The sequence below is a fragment of the Pezoporus wallicus genome, unplaced genomic scaffold, assembly GCF_028554395.1.
Source record: "Pezoporus wallicus isolate ANWC-B61680 ecotype Strahan unplaced genomic scaffold, APGP_CSIRO_Pwel_v1 contig_13737, whole genome shotgun sequence".
Taxonomy (NCBI): domain Eukaryota; kingdom Metazoa; phylum Chordata; class Aves; order Psittaciformes; family Psittacidae; genus Pezoporus; species Pezoporus wallicus.
In genome coordinates, this window is record NW_026641629.1 from 96,705 (window position 1) to 123,406 (window position 26,702).

At 45.1% G+C, this 26,702-nt stretch overlaps 2 protein-coding genes across 10 annotated transcripts; both read left to right on the top strand.

Annotated features, from left to right (window-relative positions):
- The first annotated feature begins 70 nt into the window (after positions 1-70).
- Positions 71-20,465, top strand: ELMO2 (engulfment and cell motility 2). 9 transcript variants are annotated; one of them, XM_057424686.1, is made up of 23 exons: positions 71-206; positions 5,726-5,827; positions 6,343-6,460; positions 6,592-6,632; positions 7,135-7,207; positions 7,525-7,575; positions 8,486-8,667; positions 9,373-9,472; positions 9,677-9,828; positions 11,994-12,072; positions 12,690-12,728; positions 15,162-15,212; positions 15,546-15,668; positions 16,311-16,445; positions 16,886-16,990; positions 17,067-17,175; positions 17,664-17,800; positions 18,072-18,235; positions 18,318-18,430; positions 18,716-18,823; positions 19,154-19,236; positions 19,545-19,622; positions 20,189-20,465. In XM_057424686.1, the coding sequence occupies exons 3-23, from the start codon at positions 6,383-6,385 to the stop codon at positions 20,387-20,389; spliced, it is 2,202 nt and encodes a 733-aa protein (XP_057280669.1). In that variant the 5' UTR covers positions 71-206; positions 5,726-5,827; positions 6,343-6,382; the 3' UTR covers positions 20,390-20,465. The 9 variants fall into 9 exon arrangements, with proteins under 9 accessions (XP_057280669.1, XP_057280665.1, XP_057280663.1 ...); XM_057424682.1 differs by having other exon boundaries at positions 6,346-6,460; XM_057424683.1 differs by lacking the exon at positions 71-206 and adding an exon at positions 573-590 and having other exon boundaries at positions 6,346-6,460.
- Positions 20,466-20,558: 93 nt separating this feature from the next.
- SLC35C2 (solute carrier family 35 member C2) lies at positions 20,559-25,514 on the top strand (the record flags this gene model as incomplete). The annotated part of the gene is given in 12 exon segments (XM_057424747.1): positions 20,559-20,657; positions 20,728-20,785; positions 20,788-20,865; positions 22,125-22,148; positions 22,151-22,184; positions 22,386-22,458; positions 22,640-22,675; positions 22,677-22,818; positions 23,054-23,137; positions 23,476-23,661; positions 24,338-24,469; positions 24,616-25,514. Coding segments are annotated over 12 exon segments (1,068 nt in total), but the record flags the coding sequence as incomplete, so codon positions are not given.
- Positions 25,515-26,702: the final 1,188 nt, after the last annotated feature.

The window sequence follows — 26,702 nt, forward strand, 5'->3', positions numbered from 1 at the left end:
CCCCTTCCGGCGCGTGTCTGACGTACTTCCGGGGGCGGAACTGGTCCGAGGGGCAACCTGCTGGCGGGGTGGGGGGAGGGCTACGCCGCGGCCCTGGTCTCGCTCAGCCCGGTGCTGTGCGCGGCCGCGCCGTCACTCCGGTGCTCGCTGCCAGCTCCGTGAGCCGTGGTCGGCAGAGCGGCAGGAACGCTGCGCTGCATGAGCCGGTGGAGATAAGGTCCTGGGCAGTCGCGGCCAGTCCCCGAGGGGGGGCACCGTTGGCATAGGGAACTGACGTGAGCTCTCCCGCGGCGGCCCCGAAGCAGCGGCGGGGTGCGGGTGCCAGGGAGGCTAGGTTAACGTAATTCATTCGGGCTGCCGGAGGGGGAAAAACGTCTGCCCGCGGGGCGACTCACGGCAGCTCCGTCCTGCGTCGCGCTGGGGCGGGGCCTTCCGCCCGCGGTTTCCATGGCAGCGGGCGCGTGACGCGCGTGTCGCTGCCAATCGGTGGCGAGGCGGCTGAGTGACAGCCTGCTGCACCAGTGGCGCCTTGGGGGGGGGCTGCCGAAGCTGCCGGGCGGCCGGACGCGGAGCGGCCGCGGCGGCGCCGGGTGAGCGCAGAGCGGTAGGAGGCGGCGGGGAGCCCGGAGCCCAGCGGGAGCCGGGCAGCACACCGCTACCCGCCATCTGGTGGGTCCAGGCGCCGGTGCTGCTTTCCCGGGCCCACTGCTGCGCCGCGCCCGCGGTCCTTCCTCTGGTGGCCTGTCTTGCCGGGAGGGCCTGGCCTAGGGTCGTCTTCCGCGAGGTCGCCGGTCCCGTGTTGCGCCCGTCTCCGCCTCCCCAGTTGCCGCCGTGCTGCGGCTGCTGGAGCCGCGGCGCACTCAGTGTGCGGGGCCCGCTGCGGAGACCGGGGAGGGGCCGCGGTCGGGCCGCGCAGGGTGCGGTTCGTGGCTGCTCGGGAGGCGAGCAGACAGCGCTTCCTCAGGAAAGCAGTCGTTTAGCGCTTTAAATTGAGTTTTGGTCTAAGGCTGCTTTCAGCTTGCCTCACTAATAATGAAAGAGCGGTTCTCTCTGTTTGCCTGTTGCTCACTTTCTGTCTCTGCCTAGCTGCGGTGAAATGTGCAAGGTGAGAATCCGGTATCATAGGCCTGGTGTTTTATAGCCGAAGTGCAACCGTGGAAGGCCTTTGGAGGACCATAAGATTCCAGAGACAGAAAATGTGACCGCCTGGTTCTTTTGTTTGTCTAGTAAAGTATGTTTCTCTTTGCTTGCTTTATGAGGTAGCATAGAAAGCTGTATGTAATCCTCGGGTTGGACTGCAGTCTGCTGCCCTCTGATGCTGCTCAGTCAAGGAAGCTGTCTTTGCACGTTTACCCAGTTAGTGTCTCTGCTGCATCTGTTCCAGCTATTGTTTGGCTTTTGGAGAGCTGATCAGGATGTTTTGTCACATCTGCAGGTTTCAGAAGCTGCAGCTATTTGCTTGTTAACTGTGGGATTCTACCAGGCAGCTTTTCTTTTTCACAGAACATTCTTTCATCCTCATTTTCATTCTGTGTGCAGCACACTTTGTTCTCTATCTGTAATGAAAAGACGATTGAGTTTGTGACTAAGGAAATTTTAAGTACTCTAGTTGCCTTAGCTTGCAGCTTCTCAGAAGTCTCTTGAATGGTGTGTTAGTAGTGGCTCTGCTGTAAGTCTTGCAGCTTACCCCCACACCACTGCTTTGTTTGAAGGAACTTACTCTATAGAAACAGAGTAAATTAATCTTTGATGTATTTCAGCTTGGCTGCTCTTTCCCTGTATAAAACTGTGAGAATTGCTTATGTGCTGTTGTTCAGAAGAATGTGCTGAGCGACTCGTAAGCGAATGATAATCCCGATGATGCAAACTGGCAGCCTGTGCTCCTCCCCAAGAGCTTTCCAACAGTTATTTTATCAGATACGCCACTGGTGCACTGCAGAATATCATTGTAAAATTCAACATCTGTCACCTCTCTTGTCTGCAGCCATACAAAAATCTTTTCAAAAACCACTTTTGACAGACAACCTTGTGTTAACATGCTGACTTGAAGTACTCTGTGTATTTTTCCTCTTCTGGAAAGCTGCTTCAAAGGTTTTTTTTGACTCAAGAGTGTCTGATGAGTAGGTGCTTACTTATGGAGGAAATTTTAGGCAGAAATAGTCTAACTTATCATGATGAGTTACTTTCTGAGTTTGCATGCAGCTGAAAGCTTTTTTTGAGATCTAAAGGTAATGAATTACAGTATAGTTGGTTTTCAGTGGTGAGTGTATAAGGAAGCTGCACGTAGAGTGCATTGCCTCTAGGAGCTGTGAGCTAGCCTCTGCAGTACTTTTTTTTGATGAAACAGGGGACTTTGTTTATATGGTGCTTAGGGACGTGGTTTAGTGGTGGACTTGGCAGTGTTATTTTTTACAGTTGGACTTGATCTTAAGAGTCTTTTCCAACCTAAATGATTCTATGATTTCTGCAGAATTTTCCATAGTATCAATGTTTTAATGTGCACTTCTCTTCCTGAGTGATGCGTGTTCTTTACAAGGAAGATGACACGTTAGGTATTTGTAAAAGCTTTTATCTATAGTAGTCTGGACATCTTTGTTTTGGCATGTGAAGTACTTTTCCTTGTACTCCTCACAAAAAACTTACGTTGCAAGTTGCTGCACAAATAAAAGACTGTGACCCTACTGCTGGAGGCTGAAAGGAAAAGTGGTAATTAGATGCTAATTATGGATATTTTAATGAAGAATTGCAGATTCGGTTGTTTGTACTCAAGGAAGCAGTCTTTGAGCCGTGTCTCTTCGCTGTGTATTTGCTGGAGCACCCCCAGTATGAAGACAGGCTGAGAAAGTTGGGGCTGTTCAGCCTGGAGAAGAGGAGGCTGCGTGGAGACCTCAGAGCAGCCTTCCAGTATCTGAAGGGGGCCTATAGGGATGCTGGGGAGGGACTCTTCATTAGGGACTGTAGTGATAGGACAAGGGGTAATGGGTTCAAACTTAAACAGGGGAAGTTTAGATTGGATATAAGGAGGAAATTCTTTCCTGTTAGGGTGGTGAGGCACTGGAATGGGTTGCCCAGGGAAGCTGTGAATGCTCCATCCGTGGCGGTGTTCAGGGCCAGGTTGGACAGAGCCTTGGGTGGCACGGTTTAGTGGGAGGTGTCCCTGCCCATGGCAGAGGGGTTGGGACTGGATGATCTTAAGGTCCTTTCCAACCCTAACTATTCTATGATTCTGTGCCTTGAACACTGAACGGATTTAGATGGTTTTTAGCTGCGAGTTGGTTTACTCATGGGAGAAGTAATTATCTGTTCAGTTATTGCAAGCCAGTCTGATTATTGGAGTTGACATGTGCTTATGTCATATGACTAAGAGTTCTTAGGCTTTCAGATTTTGGCCATCACAGGCTTTAGTTGCTGAATGGAGAACAGTGAGTGGAAATCAAATACCACTTGGGAACTGTTTGTCTGTTTCTAGACTATATGTAGAATGTAAACCTACATATCCTATAGTTCTGAGGTTGTGCAAAGTGACTACTTTGGGGAGTTTGTACAGAGCCGTCCTGCTGCTTGTATGCTAGTAATTACCATAGTGACTTAAAGATTTAGAGATAAATTATGCCTGTTTTGAGCTACTGCTGCAAGATATTTGAAAGTCTAAATCATTTTTTTTTTCTTTCTTTTGCATGTGTGATTCAAGAAGTGTGGCAAACCAATTCATAGTTTTGTTAGGTTCATCTGCCTCTTTGTGAGACAGAAGGATTGGGTGTGTTCCAAATTAGGGCAATGCTACAGAGTACAGCTTTCTAGGTTCCTGTCTGTATGCAGAAGCCTTAGTGCATTGTGCTGCTTAGGCAGTGAGATAGTGCTATTCTGGTCCTGGGCTCCTTATGCTTTATTGCCTGAATTCCTAGATTACTTTGAACAAGAAGATAATTTGGTTCAGGGTAAGTGTAGAAGAAAGGACTAGAGCCCAATTTACTGATTGTAAAGGGTATGAAAATAGCACCAGCAGCTGCATGTGCCTTCAGGGTTAGAGGCCTCTTGAGGACATACTTTGCTGCAAGTTATCAGGTCTCTCCTAGCAAAGAGTAAGTTGTATGTTTCTGTATTGGAGTAAGAGAATAGAGCATTGACAATCAAAATTTGTGAAGAAAGGGCATGTTAGCCCATGCTTATGGGATTTGGGGACTGTGTTTCCATAGGCCAGCATACACTCTGTGCTGTCTGTTTGTGACTTAGCTCTGTTGGCTGTGAAGACTTTGAAACACTAATTTAATTGACCTGTCATATGAGCAGTCTTCCCTTGTGTAATCTTTGCTTGTCCAAACAGTTTTTTTTTTACCTGATGCACCTTTTCCGAAGGACAGGCTTTCCTGTTTGTTGTCAACATTAGTGATAAAATTTTTGTCCAGAGTGAATCTTGGGGTGGGATAAGGCTTGGTTTTCTTTCCTGCAGGATTAGGAAGTAAAATATCAGGTGTTGCATATAAAACTCCCTGACTCTAACTTGCAGTTTTGTGTGATGGGAGTTATACAAATGCTTTTGTATTATCACCCCCAAGACCTTCTCAACCTGATTAAGGCACTGAGTCTGTTGCTATTCTGAGGCCAGATCTTCATTGCGAACCTAACTTGACTGGGACTTTTCCATGTGATGTGCTTAGTCTTACAGTCATTTTATGGGTTTTAAGAAAACAAGCTGCTCTTGGGATTGATGCTAAAAATGAGAGAAGGCCAGAGGAATACTGACTGTAGCCAGCTCTTGAGGTAAGCTGTGCATTTTCAAAATATCATGGAATTCCGAATCTGGCCTGCCAGATACTGTCTGAGGGGTGGAATGGTAGAGTGGACAAAGTGTGGAGGAGGATGGTGTTGCTATGCGTATGCAATACCAGAATCACTTCTGAATTGGCTGAAGCCCCAGATGGCTTTGGAGTTCAGGCTTTCTGGATTCCTGCAGGAACTGCAAAGACCATACACATGCTGAGAATAAATTGATCAAGGCAGCTTCAGAAGGGCTTCTCATGATAAACAGTGCTTGGTTTAATAGAGGAATGGCTGATTTTCCTCTGCAGCAAGTACCTTCATTGTAAGTATGTCTGATCTGGTGGAGACTTGGTAGCTGCAGTGATAACATTGAGCATTTCCAGGAGCTGCTATTGAAAGAAATGCTAAACTTGCATCCTGCATCCTCAGTTTCAGCAGGCAGTAGCGATAGCTCAGAAGCCTGCACCAGGCGATCATAGTACTCTGTTAGTGTAGGTGAGGAAGCTGCCTAAACTGGAGTGAGAAGACAGTCACAGCGGTCTGTGAGTTTATAAAGAGGCCTGTGTATGTACAAATGCAGGGAAACATCAGTGCATCTGAGTTTCATGTCTTTCCATGCAGCGATACCAGTCTCTGTGAGGGAACGAAGTGGCATATGAGCTACATTAATTGAGATCATCAGTATTTCTAGGTCAACATTGTATCCTGACCAGGCATACCCAGCTTTTGTGGTAGACTCAACTTATTTTATAGAAGTTTCATTTTCAAGGACAGTCATGTAGTTCAGTTTCCTGGGCCAGGTATCTCTGCAGCTGCTTGGCCTTTCCTGATCCGTAGGAAGTCCTCAGGGAGGGTGGTCTGTCTCCCATGTGACTTTCTCTCTGGTGCTGTGGGAGAGAGCAGGGCTACTCACTCTACCCAAGAGAGGATTAAAAAGGAACTGAACAAGTACGTTTCTTTACAGCCTCTTACTACCAGATGAAGCACAAACCACCATGTCTGACAACTGTCTGGGACCAAACCCTGAACACAAGCTTATGTTCTAAGGCAGATAAAGGAGTGGAAGGTAGACCTTCAGAGCAAATGCTGAGTTAACTTTTCTTCTGCGATGGATATTCATGTTTTGGATTTATGATGTTATAGGAAGGGACTTGGGATAAAGCTAGGTGCTGCTACTCTGCCTAGGAGCCTGTTTGGGTATCCTGAGTGGATTAAGGTACCTCAGAAATATGGGGCATCAGTAACAACCAGCCCATGGGAGGGAGGCTGCCTGGCCTGCATGTTTCCTCTCTCACGCACAGACAGTAGCTGAGTCAAAGGAGCTGTTGTTTTACTACTCCTGTAAACTGACCTGGCAGTACAGACAATGGGTAGCAGATGGGGCTTTGCTGGTCAGAGTGACTCTCCTTTCTGTGTGAGTACCCCAGCAAGCTCTCAGAAGTATTCCTTCTATTGGGAATAATTGAATATTGGGTATTCGATTTCACTATGTGCTGTTTTAGTGTGAGGCCTTGATCTCTGGTACAATGCAATGTAACAATTGAGATAGTTTTCAGAGCTGCTCACTATCCTTTCTCTTAGCAGGTGTGGGTTGTATGCTGTTGTAAAGGCATCTGGAGCAATGCCACCGCCCTCGGACATTGTGAAAGTAGCTGTTGAGTGGCCAGGTGCCAATGCCCAGCTGCTGGAAATAGATCAGGTGAGACCTGGTAACCAGGTGGAGGAGAAAATGCCACAACCGTGATACTGGAATGTGGGAAGCATAGAAATGGGCAGTATTTCTTTCTACTTGAGAACTAGGATACTGAGGACTCTCTCTTTCTGTTCTAGAAAAGGCCTCTTGCATCCATCATCAAGGAGGTTTGTGATGGGTGAGTAGCTCTCTGGGAACCCTTTTGGAGAAAGCCTGCTGCCGTGACAAATCTTGCTGGGGTAATGCGGAAAATCTCTGTGGCTTGTCAGTTTGCTGCTGGCACGATCCATGCTGCCTGCTATTGGGTTTTGGCTGTGGAATGGGCCAGGGTTTAAATTGAGAAGGATCTCCTGGAAAACAGGGGCTTTGCATCTTTATTTCAATTCTGAGTGTGTGCATATGTATGCCCCTCAGGTCCTTGTCTCTGAAGATGGGCCCATCTTGCTGTTTGTGAAGTGCAGGCCTCGTCAGCAATTTTACAGATCTTAACTTAGAGCAGGCTGAAGTCCCATTTCCCTCTCAAGAGAAAATTGCTTTCTGCTCTTTGGGAGACCTAATTTCCCATGCTAAAGCTTTGCTCAAAGGTTCCTTTCAGCCCTTCTGGGGTTAAGCTCCTCTTCCTAATTGAGAATAAGAAGAAAGAGGAGGAAGTTTACGTATCCTTCTTCTTCCTCTGCCAGGTGGTCATTGCCAAACCCTGAATACTACACCCTGCGGTATGCTGATGGTCCTCAGCTGTACATCACAGAGCAGGTCAGTGTGAGAGGTAGCAATTTGCTGATGTCCTGGGCAAGAGTGCAGAATGCCTTGAACCAGTGTCATGGAACAATATTGTCACTAATCCTTGAGGAGCAGCATCTCTTCTATCAAAAAAACCTCTGACTTGAATGGTGTCATTCATCTGAGGAGCCTTGCACTTCTCCCTCTGCATGCCCATAGGTGCAAGGACCCAGTGACTCAATGCCCTCAGTAGGGTTGTGTGGTACAGGAACCCCTATGTGCACTGTAGATCCAGTTGCATTATTTTCCCTGCACTTTCCAGTGGTTTGAAGTTTTATGTTTCCTTTCAGACTCGCTGTGACATCAAGAATGGAACTATCCTACAGCTGGCAGTCTCCCCGGTAAATGCTTCCTCCTATCCCTTTTTCTCAGTAGCTATCCTCATATGACAGGCTGTTTCTTGCCTCTGCTTTTCTTTCTCTCTATATTGTACAGTGAGGTGCACACTCATTTTCCTTCCTGGTTGTGGTGTGTATCTTTCGTTTGGATGCTTTTCCCTTTGCCAGGACTTTTTATTGCATTTCCTAGACTAGTGTGTTATAAAGCACCTGGCAAACACATTCTCTGTATGGATGCAGTCACTATTATGAGTCGGAAAGTAGTAAATAGTACTGATGATTTAATGCAGAAGTTAAGAGACGAATTTGATGCAGAGTGGGTTGTTCGTTGTGAATTCTTGCTATTGTGACCTCAACAGCTGTCTTTTGCATGATTGCTGAAGCTTCCTTTTTACTGAAATTCTTAAACCTTTTTTTGTGCAAGTGTCATAGCATATAGCTGAGAGTGAATAGAAAGGGAGAAGTTATTTGTGCAAGAGGTGGTTGAGAGAATATCATTGACAAAATTTTACAGAATATTGTGTGCATATACCAGATGAGCTTGTGCTTCTCTTTGAATGTCTGAGAGAGATTTTATTTTTTTTTTAACATTGTATTTCTTTAATGGCCTCACTCTGTGTTCCTATATCCACCTCCACTCACCTCACCAAGAAGAAAAGCAAGCATTTACTCTAACATGTAAAATAGCATTTTACTCACCTTCTGCTGGCTATAACTGTTGCCGAGTGCAACTTTTTTAAGTCCGTCTTAGACTTGTTTACTGCTGCTACTTATCCTGTGGTTGCTGGTATTTCTCTGCCCTTGCTGTGCTCCCTCTGCCCGTTCATGGATTCCTGATGGAAAGCTGTTGCTGGCAGAGCTCAGTCTGCAGGTGACTAGTCTGTTACTTGGCATGATTCCTCTTTCCTCCCAGTCTAGGGCAGCTCGCCAGCTGATGGACAGGATCCAGTCGCACAGTATGGAAGCCCGACTGGATGCCATGAAGGAACTGGCTAAACTTTCAGCTGATGTTACCTTTGCCACAGAGTTCATCAACATGGAAGGGATTACAGTGCTGACACGACTTGTGGAGAGCGGGACCAAGCTTCTGTCCCAGTAAGTTTCCTGTATTCCAGGATTCTGGAACAGAAACTCAAACAAGGAGCTGTATTACCATGACAATAAACAAACAAACAAAAACCCTGGAAAAAAAAGAACCCTCAAACACTGATCTGGAAGTTTCCCCAAGTATATTCATGCCGAACTTTGATGCACTTGGCTTTTCCACTGTATTTGTTCTGTTTCATTGAAAGCACTTTTAAAGTCATGATAATTTATTGTTGTAACATTTATAGGTCTTCTATTTCCTTATATATTAGCAACTAACATGTTTTCAGCATGTTTATCAGTCTTTCCCTCAGTCTTTTTTACCTTTCTGTCCTGTGGTTATGTATTAAATTTTCCACAATTCATGCTGTGCTTTCATTTTGTTTCAAGCCAGGTCCCAATGGTTACAGAATGACTCTGGTTTATTCTGGTGTTAAAACGTTTGTTTCTTGTGTGTGTGCACGTGGAGAGGTTTAATTTCTAAAGATTTTTGCATGTTTTATGGTAGAAACATACTCAAAACAAAGTATGATACTACAAAACACATTATCTTCATAAATACAAATACTTTATTGCTCCCCGAGTGCCAAACTGTCGCCTCTTTTATTAGGAGAAGTTGGCAAAATTTTTCACTTGTCCAGCTTATTCAGCTTGGACAGGCTTTCTGAAACCTTGCTACCAGATCTCTTGTAACCACATGCTTCATTTTCTCAGTTACAGTGAGATGCTGGCTTTCACCCTGACTGCCTTCTTGGAGCTCATGGACCATGGTATTGTCTCCTGGGATATGGTCTCAATCACCTTCATCAAACAGGTGAGTTAAAAGGGGGTAAGTGAATGCTATTTCTTTTCATGCTTTAATGTAGCTTCCATAAACTGCAAAATGACTGAGAAGCTGAGTACTCATTGAGAGCACAGTGCACCCAGCTTTCTGAGCCATGTCTTCCTTGGCGTGTTTTTCATATCACAGCATTTCCTGGATGGGCACCTGTTGACCTGCTGCTTTGTCTGGTTTTAGATTGCAGGTTATGTGAGTCAGCCTATGGTAGACGTCTCCATTCTCCAGCGATCCCTAGCCATTCTCGAAAGTATGGTGCTAAACAGTCAGACTCTGTATCAGAAGATAGCAGAAGAGATCACTGTGGGGCAGCTCATTTCTCATCTGCAAGTGTGAGTGTCCACCCAACAGTGGTGTGATTTAAATCAATTTTGTGAATATCTGTTTATTTGAAAATACATTGTTTTATTTATAACACTTGAAGATGCTATTTTTTAAGTATTACTGGTATGACATCTTGAACTTCAGGATTTCTAATGTATTGAAAAAAAAATTAAGATACTTATACAGAGTAAGTTGTTTTCGCAGATTAGGCCCTAACACAGGACACACTTGTGCAATTGTTCAAGCAAAATATCTTTGTTGAAGACATATGCATAAGTGCTCCTAGAACACAGAATGTTGCTGAAGAAAGTATCTATGCAGGAATATTGTAGAAAGTAAGGCTGGAGAGTGAGTCAGAAGTTGCTGGTGTGTATTTGGCAAGACTATCAGGAGTGTACAGTCTTTATTAGAGCATAGGTTCTGGAAAAACAAGTCCATGGAAAAGTCTGAAAGAGATGAGGTGGAAGAGGAAAAATTAATTTAAGTATTATTTTGCTGTGTCAGAAAGCAAGCAGTGTGGTGAAAATAGCAGCAAACCCTGAAAAGGAGGGTAGAAGAGGTTAAGTGACAGACTTCAGAGACCTACAACGCTTAGAAGCCCAAGGAAAACCTAAGATGATGCATGAACATTTGCATGTTTGAAGATTGACAGGTTGAGCAAACTGAAGAAGATTTGGAAGGAAGCAGTGGAAGAGGGAATATGGTTGTTATCCACATTTATGCCAGGGATAAATGCTAAAGTGGAAAAAATAGCTATTTAGGCTAAAAATTGTTTTAGCTTTAGATGTTTTATAAAAATTTAATTTTATAAATATAAATATTTTCTTAAAAGTTATACATACACACAAAAGTTATACATACACACAAATTCACTCAGGTCATGCGCTGGACTTGTGTTAATCAGAAGAGCTTGAACTTCTGCAGAAGTCTCCCAAGAGTGTATTGGGTCTGGCTGAGATATGGAGTTAGTTTACCCCATAGCAGCCCTCCTAGTGCTGTGCACTGTATTGGTAATTATAAAGGTGCTCATAACACACCAGCGTTCTGGCTGCTGCTGAGCAGTGCTCCCACAGCATCAAGACTCTCTCACCAGCATTCCCCCCTCAACAGTAGGCTGAGGTTGGGCAAGATCTTGGGAGGGGACAGAGCCAGGACAGCTGATCCAAACTGCCCAAGGGGATATCCCAAACCATATGATGTCTGTTCAGCAATAAAAGCTAAGAGAAGAGGGTAGGGAGGAGGCATTCATTGTCTTCTGAAGCAACCACTATGCATACTGAAGCCCTACTTCCTGGGAAATGGCTGGGCATTGCCTGTTAATGGGAAGTAGAGAATAAATCTTTTGTTTTCATTTTCTCTGCACATGGCCATTGCTTGTGCTTTATTAAACTGCCTTGATCTTAACCCACGAGGGATTTTCCATCTTATTTTCTCCCCTCCCTTCTTCTGCTGAGAGGAGTGCTGTGCTAGGGTGGCTTGGTGGGCACCTGGCATCCAGCTATACTGTTACCCTTTGTGAGTAATAGTATAGCAGAAAACAACTAGATTTAATACAGCATCAATACAAGGGTAGAAAACGGTATGATTGACATTTTGAAGGTTTTTGAAAATATCACAAGTGAAAACACATGCTGGGTGTGATTGAGGAAAAGACTAAGCACCCTTTTGCCTGAAGAAGCTCTTCAATGAAAATAAGGAAAAGATGTGAGTTAGGCCAGACTGTTGCAGTTGGAAGGCAATTCCATGAAGAGAAGCATATTTCCTCCTTAGTTTACTTTGCATTTGATGGCTTCCATTGACATAGGAGAGAAAAATTACTTGCTCTATGTATATTTCTAGCTGTGTATATATAACAGGCTGGCTGCAGTGTACCTAGGCTTTACAGAGGTAATTTCAGCATTGGAAAAAAACTGGTGGTGCTGAAGTCTGAGCTCTGCTGGGCTGCAATCTGCCCTGTTTTCTGAATAATGGAGCTATCATGTCAGCAATTTCTGTCAGCTTTTGCAGGCTTTATGAAGAGTTGAATGGCATGAAAATAGGTTACCTGAATCTTCCTTGTCTGTTGAAATGCAAGGTAGCTGGAGTAAAAGTTCTTACAATGCAGGCAAAGCAACAAACTGTAATGTTTTATACTGTCTGTTCTCTTATGATCTTCCCATTTTTGTTTCTGCAGCTCAAACCAAGAGATTCAGACATATGCCATTGCCCTGATCAATGCCCTCTTCCTGAAGGCTCCTGAGGACAAGAGACAGGTTTGTTCTTGTGTTTTGACTTTAAACCTCAATAATACTTACTTGCCCACTTTTTATGCCTCAGGAATTGTACTCTCTGGGCAAGGCAGACTTCAGACCTTGCCAAGAACTTATGTAGCTGGTTTAGTTTGGCAACATAGGAGAAAAAGTACCATCCCATTAATAATGTGTTCCGGAGCAACACATTTTGTTTAGGAGGTCCTCAGAAAGGAATCTGAAAGGCCTTGAGAGACAGAAAGCCATCCTCTCTACAGCATTGAAGTTAATTGTGTATAGGAGAGGCGGGGCGTGAGTCCTTGGGGCTGTGTGTACTTCATAAACAAATACCCCATCTCCTCCCCTGTCCCCAGACAAGGGGCCTGTCTGAAACTGCAGGAGATATTCCTGCTGGTAGGTTTGAGAAATGAAACACCTGTCTTGCTCTGAGGAAACCCTGAGATCTTGGCTACATGCAGGATGTGCATATGTCTGTATTGTGTACCTTTGCTGTGTTAAGCCTTTCTTCTCTAGTGCCCTGTTTGTGCCTTATTTCTGGACTCCCAGCTAAATCCTGTCTGCTTTTCTTTGTGCCTCTCCTTTTTTTTTTTTTTTTTTTTTTTTTTTTTGCTTTCTGCCAGCAGGACAAGCTGCTTAACCCACTAGACCTGCCCATCACTGTAAGTAACTCAAGCCTGGGGGCTGGTCATGTGAAACTGCAGGCATGTTAGCTTTTCTCCAGTTACACCTCCTTGTATCTCAGACATGATGCATACAGGCTTCAGATAGCAGGTGAGCCTAGGGAGAAGGGCAGAAGGACTCCTGGGGATGCACTCATATTGTTAAGGGGAGAAGAATCAGTAGCAAGAGAAATCTGGAATATATTATTGTGCACACAAGATAATAAAGATGATCATAAAAGGAATTGGATACTACAAGACTGACCAGGTGAACCAATTGTAAAACTAGAACCAATTCTTTAGTAGTCTGGGTCTCCTTAAACTTACTACAGCCTGAGTTTATACCGCATATCTTGCTTGCATTAATGACAGTTTCATACCCAACTGCATCCTTCTAAAAGTAGAGCTGTTTGTCTCTAAAGAGCAGCCACAAAACTTCTGCCTGTGACTTTGCCCTTATGAGACTTGTACTGTAAGAATGTTTTTTGCCCCGTGCTGTCTCCAGAGGAAGAGAGAAGACTCAGGGTGATCTTATCAATATGTATAAATATCTGATGGAAGGGAATAAAGGAGAGGAAGCCTGACTGTTTTTAATAGTGACTGCTGACAGGACAAGAGGTGCAGCTTAAAACAGGAGATTCCACCTGAACACACACAAACAAAAAAATTAGGGTGATCAAACACTGGAACAGGGTACCCAGAAAGATTGTGGAGTGTCTATCAGGAGATACTACAACCTGACTGGCCATGTCCTGTGCAAACTGCTCTGTCTGATACCGCTTGAACCAGGGGACTTGGACTAGATGACCTCAAAACATCTCTTCCAACATAAATGATTCTGTGATGCCATCAGACAGCAAAGTGGCAGAACACAGAACCCTTAGCAGTGGCTGGGCTTTGTGTGTGCTCATGCTTCTTACTATGCTGCTTAGAATTGTCTTTGTCCTTACCACTCTTTATCTGCTTCAGTCACCTGTTATTCATCCCATGTACAAACTAATTCCTTCAGAGTAAGGATTATTTGTGTTGCATGCATGAACAAATCTTAAGAGCAGGCCTTGCTCTCAGTACTACATCTCTTGAATCATAGTAAAAAATGATGACTCAGAGGGCAGTGTGTTATCTGTGAAACCACTTCCTACTCCATCTACATGCTTCTTAGATATCTTCCACTCAAGCACTGATTCATTTTGGTTGTAACATGAGTGCTGCTGAACTTGCAGCTATTATGGCTTGGCTATCAGCCAGCATATCGCTTTCTTGTTTTAGGAGGTTTCTGTCTGGAGCAAAAGTGATAATAGGAGCTTGGAATGAAGTTAATACATTTTACCAGACTCCTTATAAAGCCTGTCAAGAACAGGGCTGATATGAGCAGTTGGAACAGTCTTGGATTGCTCAGAATGTACAGCTGATTGAGTGCAATTGTCTGCACATCTGGTTCCAGTTCTCAGTCTGCAGTGCATAGGAATGTGAAGAACTCTCTGGCAGTTCTTTTGGACTTCTTCCAGATGATATATTGCCAAGCAGATTTTTCTTACCCAAAGGTTTTGCTTATAACAGCAAACTTCTGATAATATTCCATCTTGCCATTAGCACTTGTGCCACTAGTTGTGCTGCTCCCTAAGTAGGTCTGGTGAGATCACTGGTGTTTTAAAAAGTGCATCTTCACAATTTACAAGGAAAGCTCAGGTTAGGTTTTTTGCAGGTGCTTGTGTAATTGGTCCCAGAACTGAAGAATTGCAGTAGGTGCTTGCAGTAGATATTTGCGTTTGCTGTTTGTCATCATGATGTCATGGTTGGGAAACCCTCTAATCTGGGGAAGGAAGCCATGCAGTAAAGAGGGAGACTGGAAGCTTCCCTTTAAGCATGAAAATTCTTTACCCTTAATTTTTGTAACTGAAATGCTTCTGCAAATTGTCTGTAAACTGATTTCTAACTACCTCTTTAGGAACTGAGACAAAGGAAGTGTGAATTTCAGAGGGAGAGTTTTTGAGAGAGAGGCAGCACAGGCCTTTCTATCTGGGTGTATACCTACATATCAAAAATTTTGACATGCTAATTGAAGGAACCTCTTACAGATGACAGATTCTTCTTGGCAACCTGCAGTATGCTCCCTGCTGCCATATCTCCTGATATTGAAGTATCCTTAGATACTTCAATAGTTCTTTAACTACGCTAGTGCCTTTCTCTCCATTGACAATGTTTTGTAGGGGAGCCATCCAGGACCTGTGCCATGGTAAAGATGACACTTGCATCCCAACTTGATGCTTGCTTTGTGGTGAGGTGCCATGCTAAAGTGACAGTCTGTAGTAAAAGCACTTTCTTGTGTGCCAGTGCTATCTCCAATTCATAGGCTTCCTTTCCCTCATTTCTGCAGAATGTGGGCTTTTTGTTTATGCTTCACTTATGTTACTTCATCTCTAAATTCCACAGGAAATGGCTAATGCATTTGCGCAGAAGCACCTGAGGTCTATAATACTGAATGTAAGTACATCTGGAATGACAGAGCACTTCCTAACGTTCTCTCTGTTGAGAGGTTTCACTTGTTCAGAGTGTAAATTCTGCTGCTCCCAGGGCACTTCCAGAAAAGTGATTCTTTCAAAGGTGAAATTGGAGCCACTTGTTCAAAAGGAGTTAATCAGATGCTTCTTTCTGCCATTACAGAGCATTATCATTATGCTTCTGATGGAATATAGATGTTAAAAATAGCTGAATCTTCATATACATAGATGTACATGCATCGTAGCATATGCTACAGCTAATAGTTCAGGTTTTATTTGTATTCTCTTAATTTCTACCCTATCCTTTATTTTGCAGCATGTGATCAGAGGAAACCGTCCAATTAAAACAGAAATGGCCCATCAGCTATATGTGCTGCAGGTTCTCACCTTTAATCTCCTGGAAGAGAGAATGATGACCAAGATGGATCCCAATGACCAGGTCACTGTTAAAGCTGAGTAAGATCTGATAGAATAGGAGGAGCAAGAGGCCTTATTCCTTAGCTCCTTGGCTCTATAGGTTTTGAAGTGGATGATGCAGAGTTTCAAAACCACCTCTCGCGTTGTAGTCCTTGAGATTAGGGTATGTAATGACTATCCTGCTGTATGCTATGGGACTTTGAGAGATGTAGGCAGTCACTGGAAGCCTTGTGTTGCTTGCTTGACCAGTGTGATGCCAGTTGTCAAACTAATTACTCCACCTTTATGGAGGGCACATCATTTTACCCATTCCCTTGCTGTGTACAAGGAAGGTGGGCATTTTTAAGGTGTCTCTTACTCAGTTCTTAGGTGGATTGTAGTCTTGAGTGTCATATGCCTTACCATTATCTGACTGCCTAGAAATGCTTTTAACTAAACTTGTGGCAGTTAAAGGAAAATGCAGACAAATATTTTGCATTACCAATATACTGAGACTTGCAATTTTGAAATGGGTTGCCTCTTGTTATGTAGTATTAATGGCCTTTGGCATCTCTCTGTAATCATTGTGTGAGCTCTGGACAGGGGGGAGACTACTGTGCATTATGTGAAAATACTGCCCTAATGATTGATCACGTTACTGTTTCCCTGCCTTCTCCTCCTTCAGGCACAGAGAGACATCATTTTTGAGTTGAGAAGAATTGCGTTTGACGCAGAGACTGACGGCAATACCATCCCTGGCAGTGGAACAGAAAAACGCAAAGCCATGTACACCAAGGACTACAAGATGCTGGGATTCACTGTATGCATCTAGAGAGAGTGCTGACCGTAAAGCATATGAATACAGTTTAAGTGATCTCTGTCAGAGTTGTGGGGAAATAAAGAACAGATACAGAAGTTTGCTTCACCATACCTCTGTATCTGAGTTTTAGAAATTCAGTTACACTCAGGCTCCCAGGGAAGATCATTATGAAGTTGCTGACTGGTTAAATGCCAGGGCTCATGAAGCACATTCTCTGGAGGCATTTACTTACCATACATGCCTATTCTATGAAGAACTGGAATCAGCCTCTCTTCTAGAAAGTTCGGGTAGTGTTGTCAGCAGGTATCCAAGGTTACCTCTTGGATATATGTGAGGAAATGTTTGATGGACTCATGATTGTAAAATTAATTCAGAAAAAGTTCTCATACAGTTTATTCGAGCTAATTTTTTGGGTTCTTTCTATACACTTTTTTTCACAGAATCACATCAATCCAGCCATGGATTTTACTCAGACTCCTCCAGGGATGCTGGCATTGGACAACATGCTCTACTTGGCCAAGTTTCATCAGGACACCTACATCAGGGTAGGTGAAGCCGCTGTTTTCTGCGGATAGCAACACCTCAGCAGCTCTTCTTATTGTGTGTTGTATCCTCTTTTAGATTGTTCTGGAGAATAGCAGTCGAGAAGATAAGCATGAATGTCCCTTTGGGCGCAGTGCCATTGAGCTTACCAGGATGCTTTGTGAGATCTTGCAAGTTGGGGAACTCCGTAAGTACCATTTATTACCTTGTCTTTCCAAGTTGCTGGGCTTATGCTTCTGGAAGTAAGTTACAGGCTGACCAATATTTACAAGCATTTGTACCTCAATCTCACTTTTGCTGTGTAAGGACAGAAGGAGCTTGGAGGTGCGGTGTCAGTGTCCTAGTGATAATACCAGTATCAAGGTAGAGTAAGACATTTTGTCATGTGCACTCAGGAAAAGAAATCCTGCTGGAGAAAAGTCAGAAACAACTGCAAGTAGTCATTTGGGGAGATGAGGAGACATGAGACAGAGGCTTGCATGGTGAAGCATGGGGGTAGTTGTCATTCCCAATATAGAATGTCTATGGGGAGGTGAAGCATTGAACTGTCTTAATCTCTTTGAGTTAGTACTGTTGTACACCAGCAGGATTCTGTCACTGTAGTGGACTTCAGTTACTCTTAGTAGCTCTTGTGCAATATGCTTATGTGGTTGTGGTTTCTGTTTCTTCCTGAAGCCAATGAAGGCCGGAATGACTATCATCCCATGTTTTTCACCCATGACCGTGCATTTGAGGAGCTGTTTGCCATCTGCATCCAGCTGTTGAACAAGACCTGGAAAGAAATGAGGGCAACAGCAGAAGATTTTAATAAGGTCAGAGTGGAGAAGAAGTATTTTTGTAGAATCTTTTGCAGAACACCACATGTTCACTCAGCCTATATACTTGATTAAAGAGTAGGGCACAGAAGGTATGACAGGGCATTGATGTGGGCTGTAAGGGAGAATGGTCCAATTTTTATTTGGTATGATTTGAGTTCAGTTGTTCCATGTGAGTTCTTTGCTGCCACTGAGCTGTGCCCTGGTCCTCTGCTGCCATTAAGCAGCAAGAATGCGACTTGCTTTTCTTCCTGCCCAACCTCTTTAGGTTATGCAGGTTGTGAGGGAACAGATCACACGGGCTCTCCCCTCTAAACCAAACTCTTTGGACCAGTTCAAGAGCAAACTGCGCAGTCTGAGCTATTCTGAGATTCTGCGACTACGCCAGTCTGAGAGAATGAGCCAAGACGACTTCCAGTCACCACCTATTGTGTAAGTGCCTAACAGAAAAGGTTGCCTTTTATGCTTGCTGTTATCTCCATTTTCTGACTACTCTTCCATATTTGATTGCCAGGGAGCTGAGGGAGAAAATCCAACCTGAGATCTTGGAGCTGATAAAGCAACAGCGCCTGAACAGGCTTTGTGAGGGAAGTAGCTTTCGCAAAATTGGAAATCGCAGAAGACAAGGTAAGGTGACAGCATCTACTGCATTCTTTTCATGTGAAGAACTCTAGGCAAACAAGATCTAATGGATTAATCTGGTGTGTTGCCAGAAAGAAAAGCTTCTTACTCAGGCTTTCTCTAACAGCCAGTAGTTTGGTATGGAACAGATGTGCATGTCTAAGAACACAGCCATCCCCGCATGAACAGGAAGCAGGGTAGAGGAATTAGGTGGGGTGACTGCAATGTAGTGGCTGTAAGGCCTTATGTTAATGAACTTGCTTAGCTTACTCTACTTGATATGTGTTCCAGAAAGATTCTGGTATTGTCGCCTGGCTCTGAATCACAAGGTGCTACATTATGGAGATCTGGAAGATAATGCCCAGGGTGAAGTGACCTTTGAATCTCTACAGGAAAAAAGTAAGTTCCAGTTACTGTTCTGAGCACACTGTGCAATGTTCTGTGTGTTGCCATCTAGAGGCTGTTATGAAGTACCCTCCTAGCAATGAGAGAAAAGGAGCTGTGGCTGAAGCCCTGACAAAGATGGGATCAACTTCTGGTTCTCACAGAGATCCTTTGAGTCTTGAAATTGCTTTCTGTTTCTTATAACAGCCAGTTGTAGGGATGTGGTAATATGTTTTGGAAAACTGCAGTAATGAGCTGCAAAACCAGGAACAATGCTCAGGTGCAAAGACAAAACAAAGTTCTCGTTAGGTTTTCTTGTTTGTGAGTTTTACTTTTTACTGTTAGTTCCAGTTGCAGATATCAAAGCCATTGTCACGGGGAAGGATTGTCCACACATGAAGGAGAAAAGTGCACTGAAACAGAACAAGGTAAGTGCTCCCTTTTTGCCTGTAATTGACATCTTATGCTGTAGAGTTGAAGACTGCGACAGCAAAGAACAGGAGCAAATGGTCTTCCACACTGCAGGTGTATTGTTTACAGACCCCATCTCATATCTGGGTCTTTTCCTAGTACTCATTTGTGATTGCTATAGGCTCTTTGAAGCTGCTCAGAATACTGATACAGGAAAGTGCACTGAGCTGCAGCAAGGCAGCTTCTCTGGTTGGGTTAACAGGCAGAAAGTGCTGTGATGTTTTGTTTTGTTTAGTCCATGAATGAAAGATTCTTTTCCATTTAGGAAGTGTTAGAATTGGCCTTTTCAATATTGTATGATCCTGATGAGACCTTGAACTTCATTGCACCTAATAAATACGAGGTAAGAAACATAATGGGGTAAACAGTAGAATATAAAGCAATTAACTTCAGAGATGAAGAAGGATCAGTTGCTTCTCATAAGCAGCTGATGTCTCCTGCCATCTTCACTCCTAGAAAATGTTGCTGATGCTCAGCATGAATCTTTTTTAGGTTTTTTGGTATTTTTTTAATACGAGAAATTCCTACACTCATTTCCCTGAGTCTGGGCTGCTGCTTTCTTTCCTCCTATGCAGTCAGTTGTTCCCTTTTCACTATTCTATAAGAGACTGTTGCCTAAAATAGCTTTGCTTTTTTTGTTGTTATGCTGCAATAAAAACTCAGCCCTCTCCTGGAGTCATGGGGTCAAGCTTACCTCTAGGCTTCCACCTTCCATTGAAAATAAATGTGGGCACTGTTTTGGGGTGGCTTTTCTCCTTCCCCCCCCCCCTTCCTCCCCAGATCGTGAACTCCCATGTTTGCTGTTTTGGAGCTGTATTAGGAGTATCTCTAATTGTTGTATGGATGGAAAGATTCAACATAACCTATCCTTTATGCCTGGAGTTGTGAGTTATCCTTTTTTCCTCATAGTACTGTATCTGGATTGATGGGCTCAATGCTCTCTTGGGCAAGGACATGTCTAGCGAGCTGACTAAAAGTGACCTGGACACGTTGCTGAGCATGGAAATGAAGCTAAGGCTCCTGGACCTGGAGAACATCCAGATACCCGAGGCGCCGCCACCCATCCCCAAGGAGCCGAGCAGCTACGACTTCGTGTACCACTACGGCTGAGGGCGCGGGGCCGCGCGGGGGCGTCGGGGCCGCGCGTTCCCTTTTGTATGTCACAATAACAACCGGTAGCGTCGTTCCCGCCGCCTCCGCCTCGTTCCGCGCTCGATCCCCCCCCCGCGCACCCTCCTTCCGCCCGGCCCCGCCCCGCCCCGCGCACCCTCCTTCCCCCGCAGGCAGCCGCCGGCCTGGGCGGGCCGTTGCGGCGCCCCTGGTGCTGCTGCGCTACGGCTTCTCCATCGGCGTCACTTCCCACAAGTGGCTCATGAAGGTGTGGGGCAGCTCGGCGCGGGGCGGCGGCATGCGGACGGCGGCAGTGACAGCGCATGTCGGTCCCGCAGAGCTTTCCTTCCCCGCTACTTGCAACGCTGCTGCACCTCCTCCTCATCTTCGGTCTCGGCCTTCGCCCCCTCTCTGCCGCTCGGGCCGGCCGCGGGCCGCGCTCTCCTGGGCTGACTGCCTCAGCCGGGCCCCCGAAGGTACAGCCGGCGAGGGAGGGGCCGGGGCAGGGGCAGGGGAGCGAGAGCGGGGCGCTGAGCGGTTGCTCGAGGCCGCCCGCGCCGCCCTCTCAGGCCTCTTCCGAGCCGCGTTTCCTGTGGCTTTCGGGCCGGGTCCCTCCGTGATCGGCAGCAAGCGGGCACCTGCCGCGCCGCTGGGGCGGGCGGAGCGGGGCGTCCGTGCGTTTCTCGCCGGGTGCGGGGTAGGTGGAGGCGTTCCTTAAAGCTTTAGCTTCAGACGCGCAGTCTTTATCGGGCCTAACAAAAAGCTGGTTAGAACGTGGAGAGGCCTCACTAAATGTGTTTTTCTGAAGGCGCCACTGGCGCATGAGAACAAACAATGAGAACCTTGTACAACATCTCTGGAAATTGTTTCTGCAAGTTATTTTTTCCTCTTTAACATGGTATCAAGCCGTGCATTTATGTTATTTCAGGAGCTTTCTCTGGTTGGAACGTAGTCTTCATGATACAGAAGTTTTATCATATGTGACACACAGAACTGCTCTAGCTGAGGCTGAGGAGTGAAGCTCCTCAGAACACAGCTTAGCTACTTCATCAGTGCTTTGGCTGTGTACGATGTTGGTTCAGTGGCTGTCGTACTGCCTCGCACAGAACAGTATGTATCTAAGATCTTGGGCAAGGTTTGCAATACCTTAGGTATCATGCCCCATGGTTTTCTGAGAAATGCTTTCGCCACAGCTGTAGCAATGCTGCTTCTCGGTGTAGCACCCTGTAATCAGTAAAGCTGTTTCTTGTGGGAGAAAGCTTTTGTGCCAGGGGGAATACACTGTAACAAGAGCTGCATGTGGATACTGAGGACTGTTGCCAGACTTGCTTCTTTAGCCTCCTTGCAGTAGCCCCTCATACTAGTTCTCATGCCGTGATACATTCAGAACAGACGGTACAAATCCATGATGGTTTTCCCTCGCAGGGAGGGCAGGTGTTACTTCTGTGCTTCTGCAGGGTTTGTTCCGAGAGTGCAGTGCTGAGCCGAGCTCAAATTACAGGGCGGTAGTGTAAAGAGCTGAAGATCTCTGAGCTGTGTTGGTATTGAAGAGTAAACCTGAGGAAGATGTTTTGGGTTTTTCCCCCAAGTCTGTTCTCTATGTTTCTGGTCAAGTAGCAGGGGTTTGGTTGGTTGAATGGTTTTGGGTTTTGTTTGTTTGGGATTGTTTTGTTTTTGTGGTTTTAATGCAGCAGAAGACAGTTAACTTAAGGCGTTTTTTTCTTTGATTCCTTAGCTCTGACAATTTCCTTGGATATTGGGCTAACTGGAGCTCCCTATACATCACTGTCTCCCTGTGAGTACAAACACCATCATCTGGTGAGCTTTAGACAAGGGTCAGTTCCTTCAGATGAGTGTCTGGCTCAGTGGGGTCGGCATGCAGGGACAGTGACAGCTTGTTGGTAGCAATGTAGAAGAGGGTGATCTGGTTCCTAATAGTACTTTGCTGGGAAGGACTACATTGGAGGAGACTGATAGTGTTTCTTGGTCCTTACAGCTACACAATGACCAAATCCTCTGCCATTCTCTTCATCCTGTTTTTTTCACTGCTCTTCAAGCTGGAGGAAGTGGTAAGGGTCCCACACAGTGCCTTAGGGAGGAAGAAAGTCAGGCCTAGCAAAATAGGCAGTACATATACAAGTAACATATAAGTAGAGGACGAGTGCAGCTTTGTGGATGAATGTGGAAGAAAGTAGCTGTCTCTGTTCAGCTCCAGGAGTCTGTAGTGGCTTTGTGTTTGCTCTCATCCAGAGGGTAGCATTGCTGCTGGTGGTTCTGCTTATTGCTGGGGTGGTTCTTCATGTTCACCTACAAGTCCACACAGTTCAACACATGGGGGTTTGCGCTGGTGCTATGTGCCTCTTTCATTGGGGGTATTTGCTGGACTGTCATACAGATACTTATGCAAAAGGCTGAGTTTGATATGTGGGGTGTTAGGAAGTGTGGGGTGGTGCTGGTAACGGAGAGGGGATTAAGGAGATGGTAGCCCTTGCTGCAGAAACAAAACATCTTGTGTAAGGGGAAAGGATTATCTGTTGATGGGTAATGAAGATGGCTTGGCATCTGCAGCAGCACAGGCTGTGGGCATTAGGGATGGCACTAATAAAGGCTCTAGGCACTGTGTTATACCCTGACTTGTTGCTACCTGGTCTGTTATTCTTTCAGGGCTCCAGAAACCCATTGATACCATGTTTCACCTGCAGCTGCTCATGTTCCTGGGGCTCTTCCCACTCTTTGTGGTGTCTGAGGGTATGTGAGTTAACAGGAGAAAGCAGGGATAGCTTTGTAGAGTGGTTGGGGAGATTGCTTAGCAGTTCTTTAAGATTATTCATTTAGATAAGCGAACAGGTATGAACTTTACAAAGCCATTTGAGACCTGAAATTATAAGGAACTAGGTATGCCTTATGCTGGCAGAACATTAAAGAGTGCATAGGAATAGTAGCCTCCCACGCTTGTGGAAAGTTGTGAAGAACTGGCTCCATATTATCATTGGAATGTGAACAGCTCCCCCTGTCTTGTTGTAAGGAGGGGGTGTAAGTCCTGGGAGTTGGGAAACATATGCTGCGACTCACTCTCTTGTTCCTAGGCCTGCCTTTGTCCATACTGGAGAAGCTCTTCCATTTCCATGAAGCAGAAATGCTGTTCTGTCTGGTAGGGAAGCTGTTCTTGGGTGGAATTCTTGCCTTTGGTCTAGGCTTTTCTGAGTTCCTCTTGGTTTCCAGAGCATCTAGTCTCACCCTTTCCATTGCTGGTGTTTTTAAGGTAAGGCATGGTTCCTATGCTAATGCTAGAAGGCAAGAACCCAGTTGTCCCTAATGGCCCTCACATGGTGGGAACTTCCTTGGAGCCTTAGAAATCATCTCCTGTTATTTTTGCTCTCCTTGCACAGGAGCTTGATGCTTTCTTTGCCTTGCAGTCTGCAGTGAAGTCCCCGATAGCAAGGGTTAGAGACTGGTGGCTATTCTATAAAAAATATCATTAAGGTCCAAAGTTTGGTGGTATCTGGGATAGACTAAAACATGTGGGCCTCGTGAGCAATGGATGGGGAGGGAGAAGGGGTAAGAAGATCTCTTGCATCAGATCTGGATATGAACAAGCCACTGGTTTTAGCTATGTCTTTAATCTAGTTTGGCACATCCTCCCCTCCTCTGAGGAATCCACATACATACTTTTGAGTTGAATGGTAACTTGTGAAATTTGTCTGATCTGGAAGTCATGGGATTCCCATGTCGCCAAGTTGTGCAGTCTGAGGACTGAAAATCCCACATCCCAGTTTAACAGGTAGTTCTGTTTCTAGAAACTGTTTTTAGAACTCTCTGCCCATGGAAGAATGTGCTGATGGATATTAGCAGCCTAACATCATGATCTAGGCTTGAGCTGTAAAACATCTTGTGCATATCTCCTCAGGTCCTGCTCTACCACTTATCATGGTTTTTTTGTTTCCACAGGAAATCGGCATTTTTTTTTCCTTGCCACACGTTTGCTGGGAGACCACCTCAGTCTGTTGAACTGGCTGGGCTTTGCTGTGTGTTTGTCAGGAATCTCCCTTCGTGTCATTCTCAAAGCTGTGAATTCCAAAGGTAATTCTGTTTTAAATCCCATCCTATTTTTCTGTAGGCAGTCTAGCAGCTTCAGTAGGAGCCATATCTAGTTCCAGCTCCTTGACAGCACCAGGTTTGATGCATCCTCTGGTGAGTTTGTCACTAAATGGGCTGTCTGCATGCAGGTGACAAATCACTGAAGCTACACAAAGAGGCCATCTCTGACCCTGACCTGGAGCTGATGCTGCACCCCACTGAACATGGTGAGGAGGAGGAAGAGGATCTTGAAACCCCACAGCAACACTGACTGAACATGAAGCACAAAGCCGCCTGCTGTGTTCTTACCAAACCTGATTGACAGCGGCCTAGGAGGAAGGTACAAGAGTCTCTGCCTGTGACCACCTAAAAGAGCCAGGGCCTGATAAGATTGTCCTGCTGCTCTGCTACAGTGTGGATCTGTAGACACTGCACAAGAAACAGGCAAAATCCCTTTCACAGAGAGCGAACTTGGAAGGCGAGTCCTGATTCAGTGGAAGTAGAACAGTGCAGTGAGACTGGGAAAAAGCTATAGGAAGCTTATTGGGGAATCCCTGAAGGCTGTATATTGAGAGCATAGATCATGAGCTGTAGAACAAGCATGGACATGTCTGGACTGCAGGCTGAGTGGTTCAGGATGATTTGAGTGTTGCTTGAGCTTTGGGTTCAAAAGAGAAGGTAGATAGACCATCCCATACTTACTTTATGGTTCTGCTAAGTAGGACCTTCTATCTTGGTGGGAGCAGATGACTACGTATAAATCTGTAGACTTGTCCTAGTGAGAAGGAGCCTTTGTGCCTGGTGACCTCCATGTTTTGTATGCACAGTATGGAGAGAACTAAATGCTGGTATTTGGGACCAGTTGAACATGGCCAAATGATGTTGGTTGGAGGAAGGACAGAGATGTGTGAGCACTCACAGCCCTACAGGCTAAGGGGAGGTAGAACAGTATCACAGGAGATCTAGTTTAAGCAATAAGCTTGTCTGAAAGTATGTGGGTGCCTGGGGTGGGGTGTTCTTTGTTTAAATAAACTGTTTTTCTGATTCTCTTTGTCTACATGTTATGCACGTATGCTTCAGCAGCAGAAGTCATTTGTTTTCTGAACTGCTTTTCTTTCAGACCCACACTGACCTTGCATGCCCAATTATTTTTGAGGCCTGGCATTCAAAACACTTGCCCATGAACAGGATTTTTTATCTCTAAGACTAGGGGGATCTTTCTGCAGCTGTCATACTTGTGCAAGCCAAGAGAGCTTTCTGCCATCACGCATGAACAAGGTGCTGCATCCTAAGAAGATTTCTAGTATTGTGGGTTTTTGTAGAAATCTTACCTCCTTGCCCCATTGGACTGAAGCAGCTAGTGCTGCAGCCTTGTCCAGGAAAGGGGAGTGGTGCAGGATTTAAGATGTCTTTTTCTTCCCTCCTAAACCACAAGTGCTGTTGGGCAGATGGCCTCTTCGTTTCTTTTTTTTTTTTTTTTTGCATGGTCTCCTCTTGACAGTTTTGTTTGATGCTAGCTTTTAGAGGTTTTGCAGTGAAAATACCTTGAGAGAGCTTCCCAAAGGGACAACAGTGCAGTCTTCCTCCTGAGTGGAGCTTGATACTAAAGTCAACTCCTTGCACTCGGAGAACCTGAACCATTTTGACGAGACTGTCACTGTTGATCTTACATGTCATAGTTTTCAGATATGTAGTCTTTCTTGGTGTCTTTGATCAAGAGCATGTCCTGCAAAAAACTGGTTCTGAAGAAGAAAACTCCTGTTAATAACGATAATTTTTAATGATGTTCTGATAGACACTGGTAACTTCCTTCAGAGCAGACAGCAGGTGGTGCAGCTACCTCACATAAAGCTATTGAACCAAATGTTTAGGCCAGGCTGGCATCTTGTGCCAAGTAGGATGCCTGGAGCTAAGAATAGTTTGGTTGTGCCAAGTAGGATGCCTGGAGCTAAGAATAGTTTGGTCTGTCCATAGCTGGATTTTCCAGTAGCTGGGACTTGTGATGATTCCAGTTGGATTCACTCTCCTGTCATGCACTCGCAGCCATGTGTGCAGGGGTAGCTGTAGATCTGTAAATTAAGAATGGAAATGCATCTCCTTCACTGGAGTTTCAGAGTTCCAGCACAGACATTTGCACTTAAAAGCAGTTTAGTGTTGGGTATGAATGCCATTGCTGCAGATGCCTGACTGGGATTACCAAACAATAAGCAGTGAGTGGCTCTACTTAAGTATCTTT

What these genes read in the sequence shown, in the direction of transcription:
- ELMO2 (XM_057424680.1), top strand. An exon ending in TACAGCTGGCAGTCTCCCCG is followed by an intron (nt 7,576 to 8,485) that starts GTAAATGCTTCC and finishes CTTTCCTCCCAG; the next exon opens with TCTAGGGCAGCTCGCCAGCT. An exon ending in CTCCTGAGGACAAGAGACAG is followed by an intron (nt 12,073 to 12,689) that starts GTTTGTTCTTGT and finishes GCTTTCTGCCAG; the next exon opens with CAGGACAAGCTGCTTAACCC.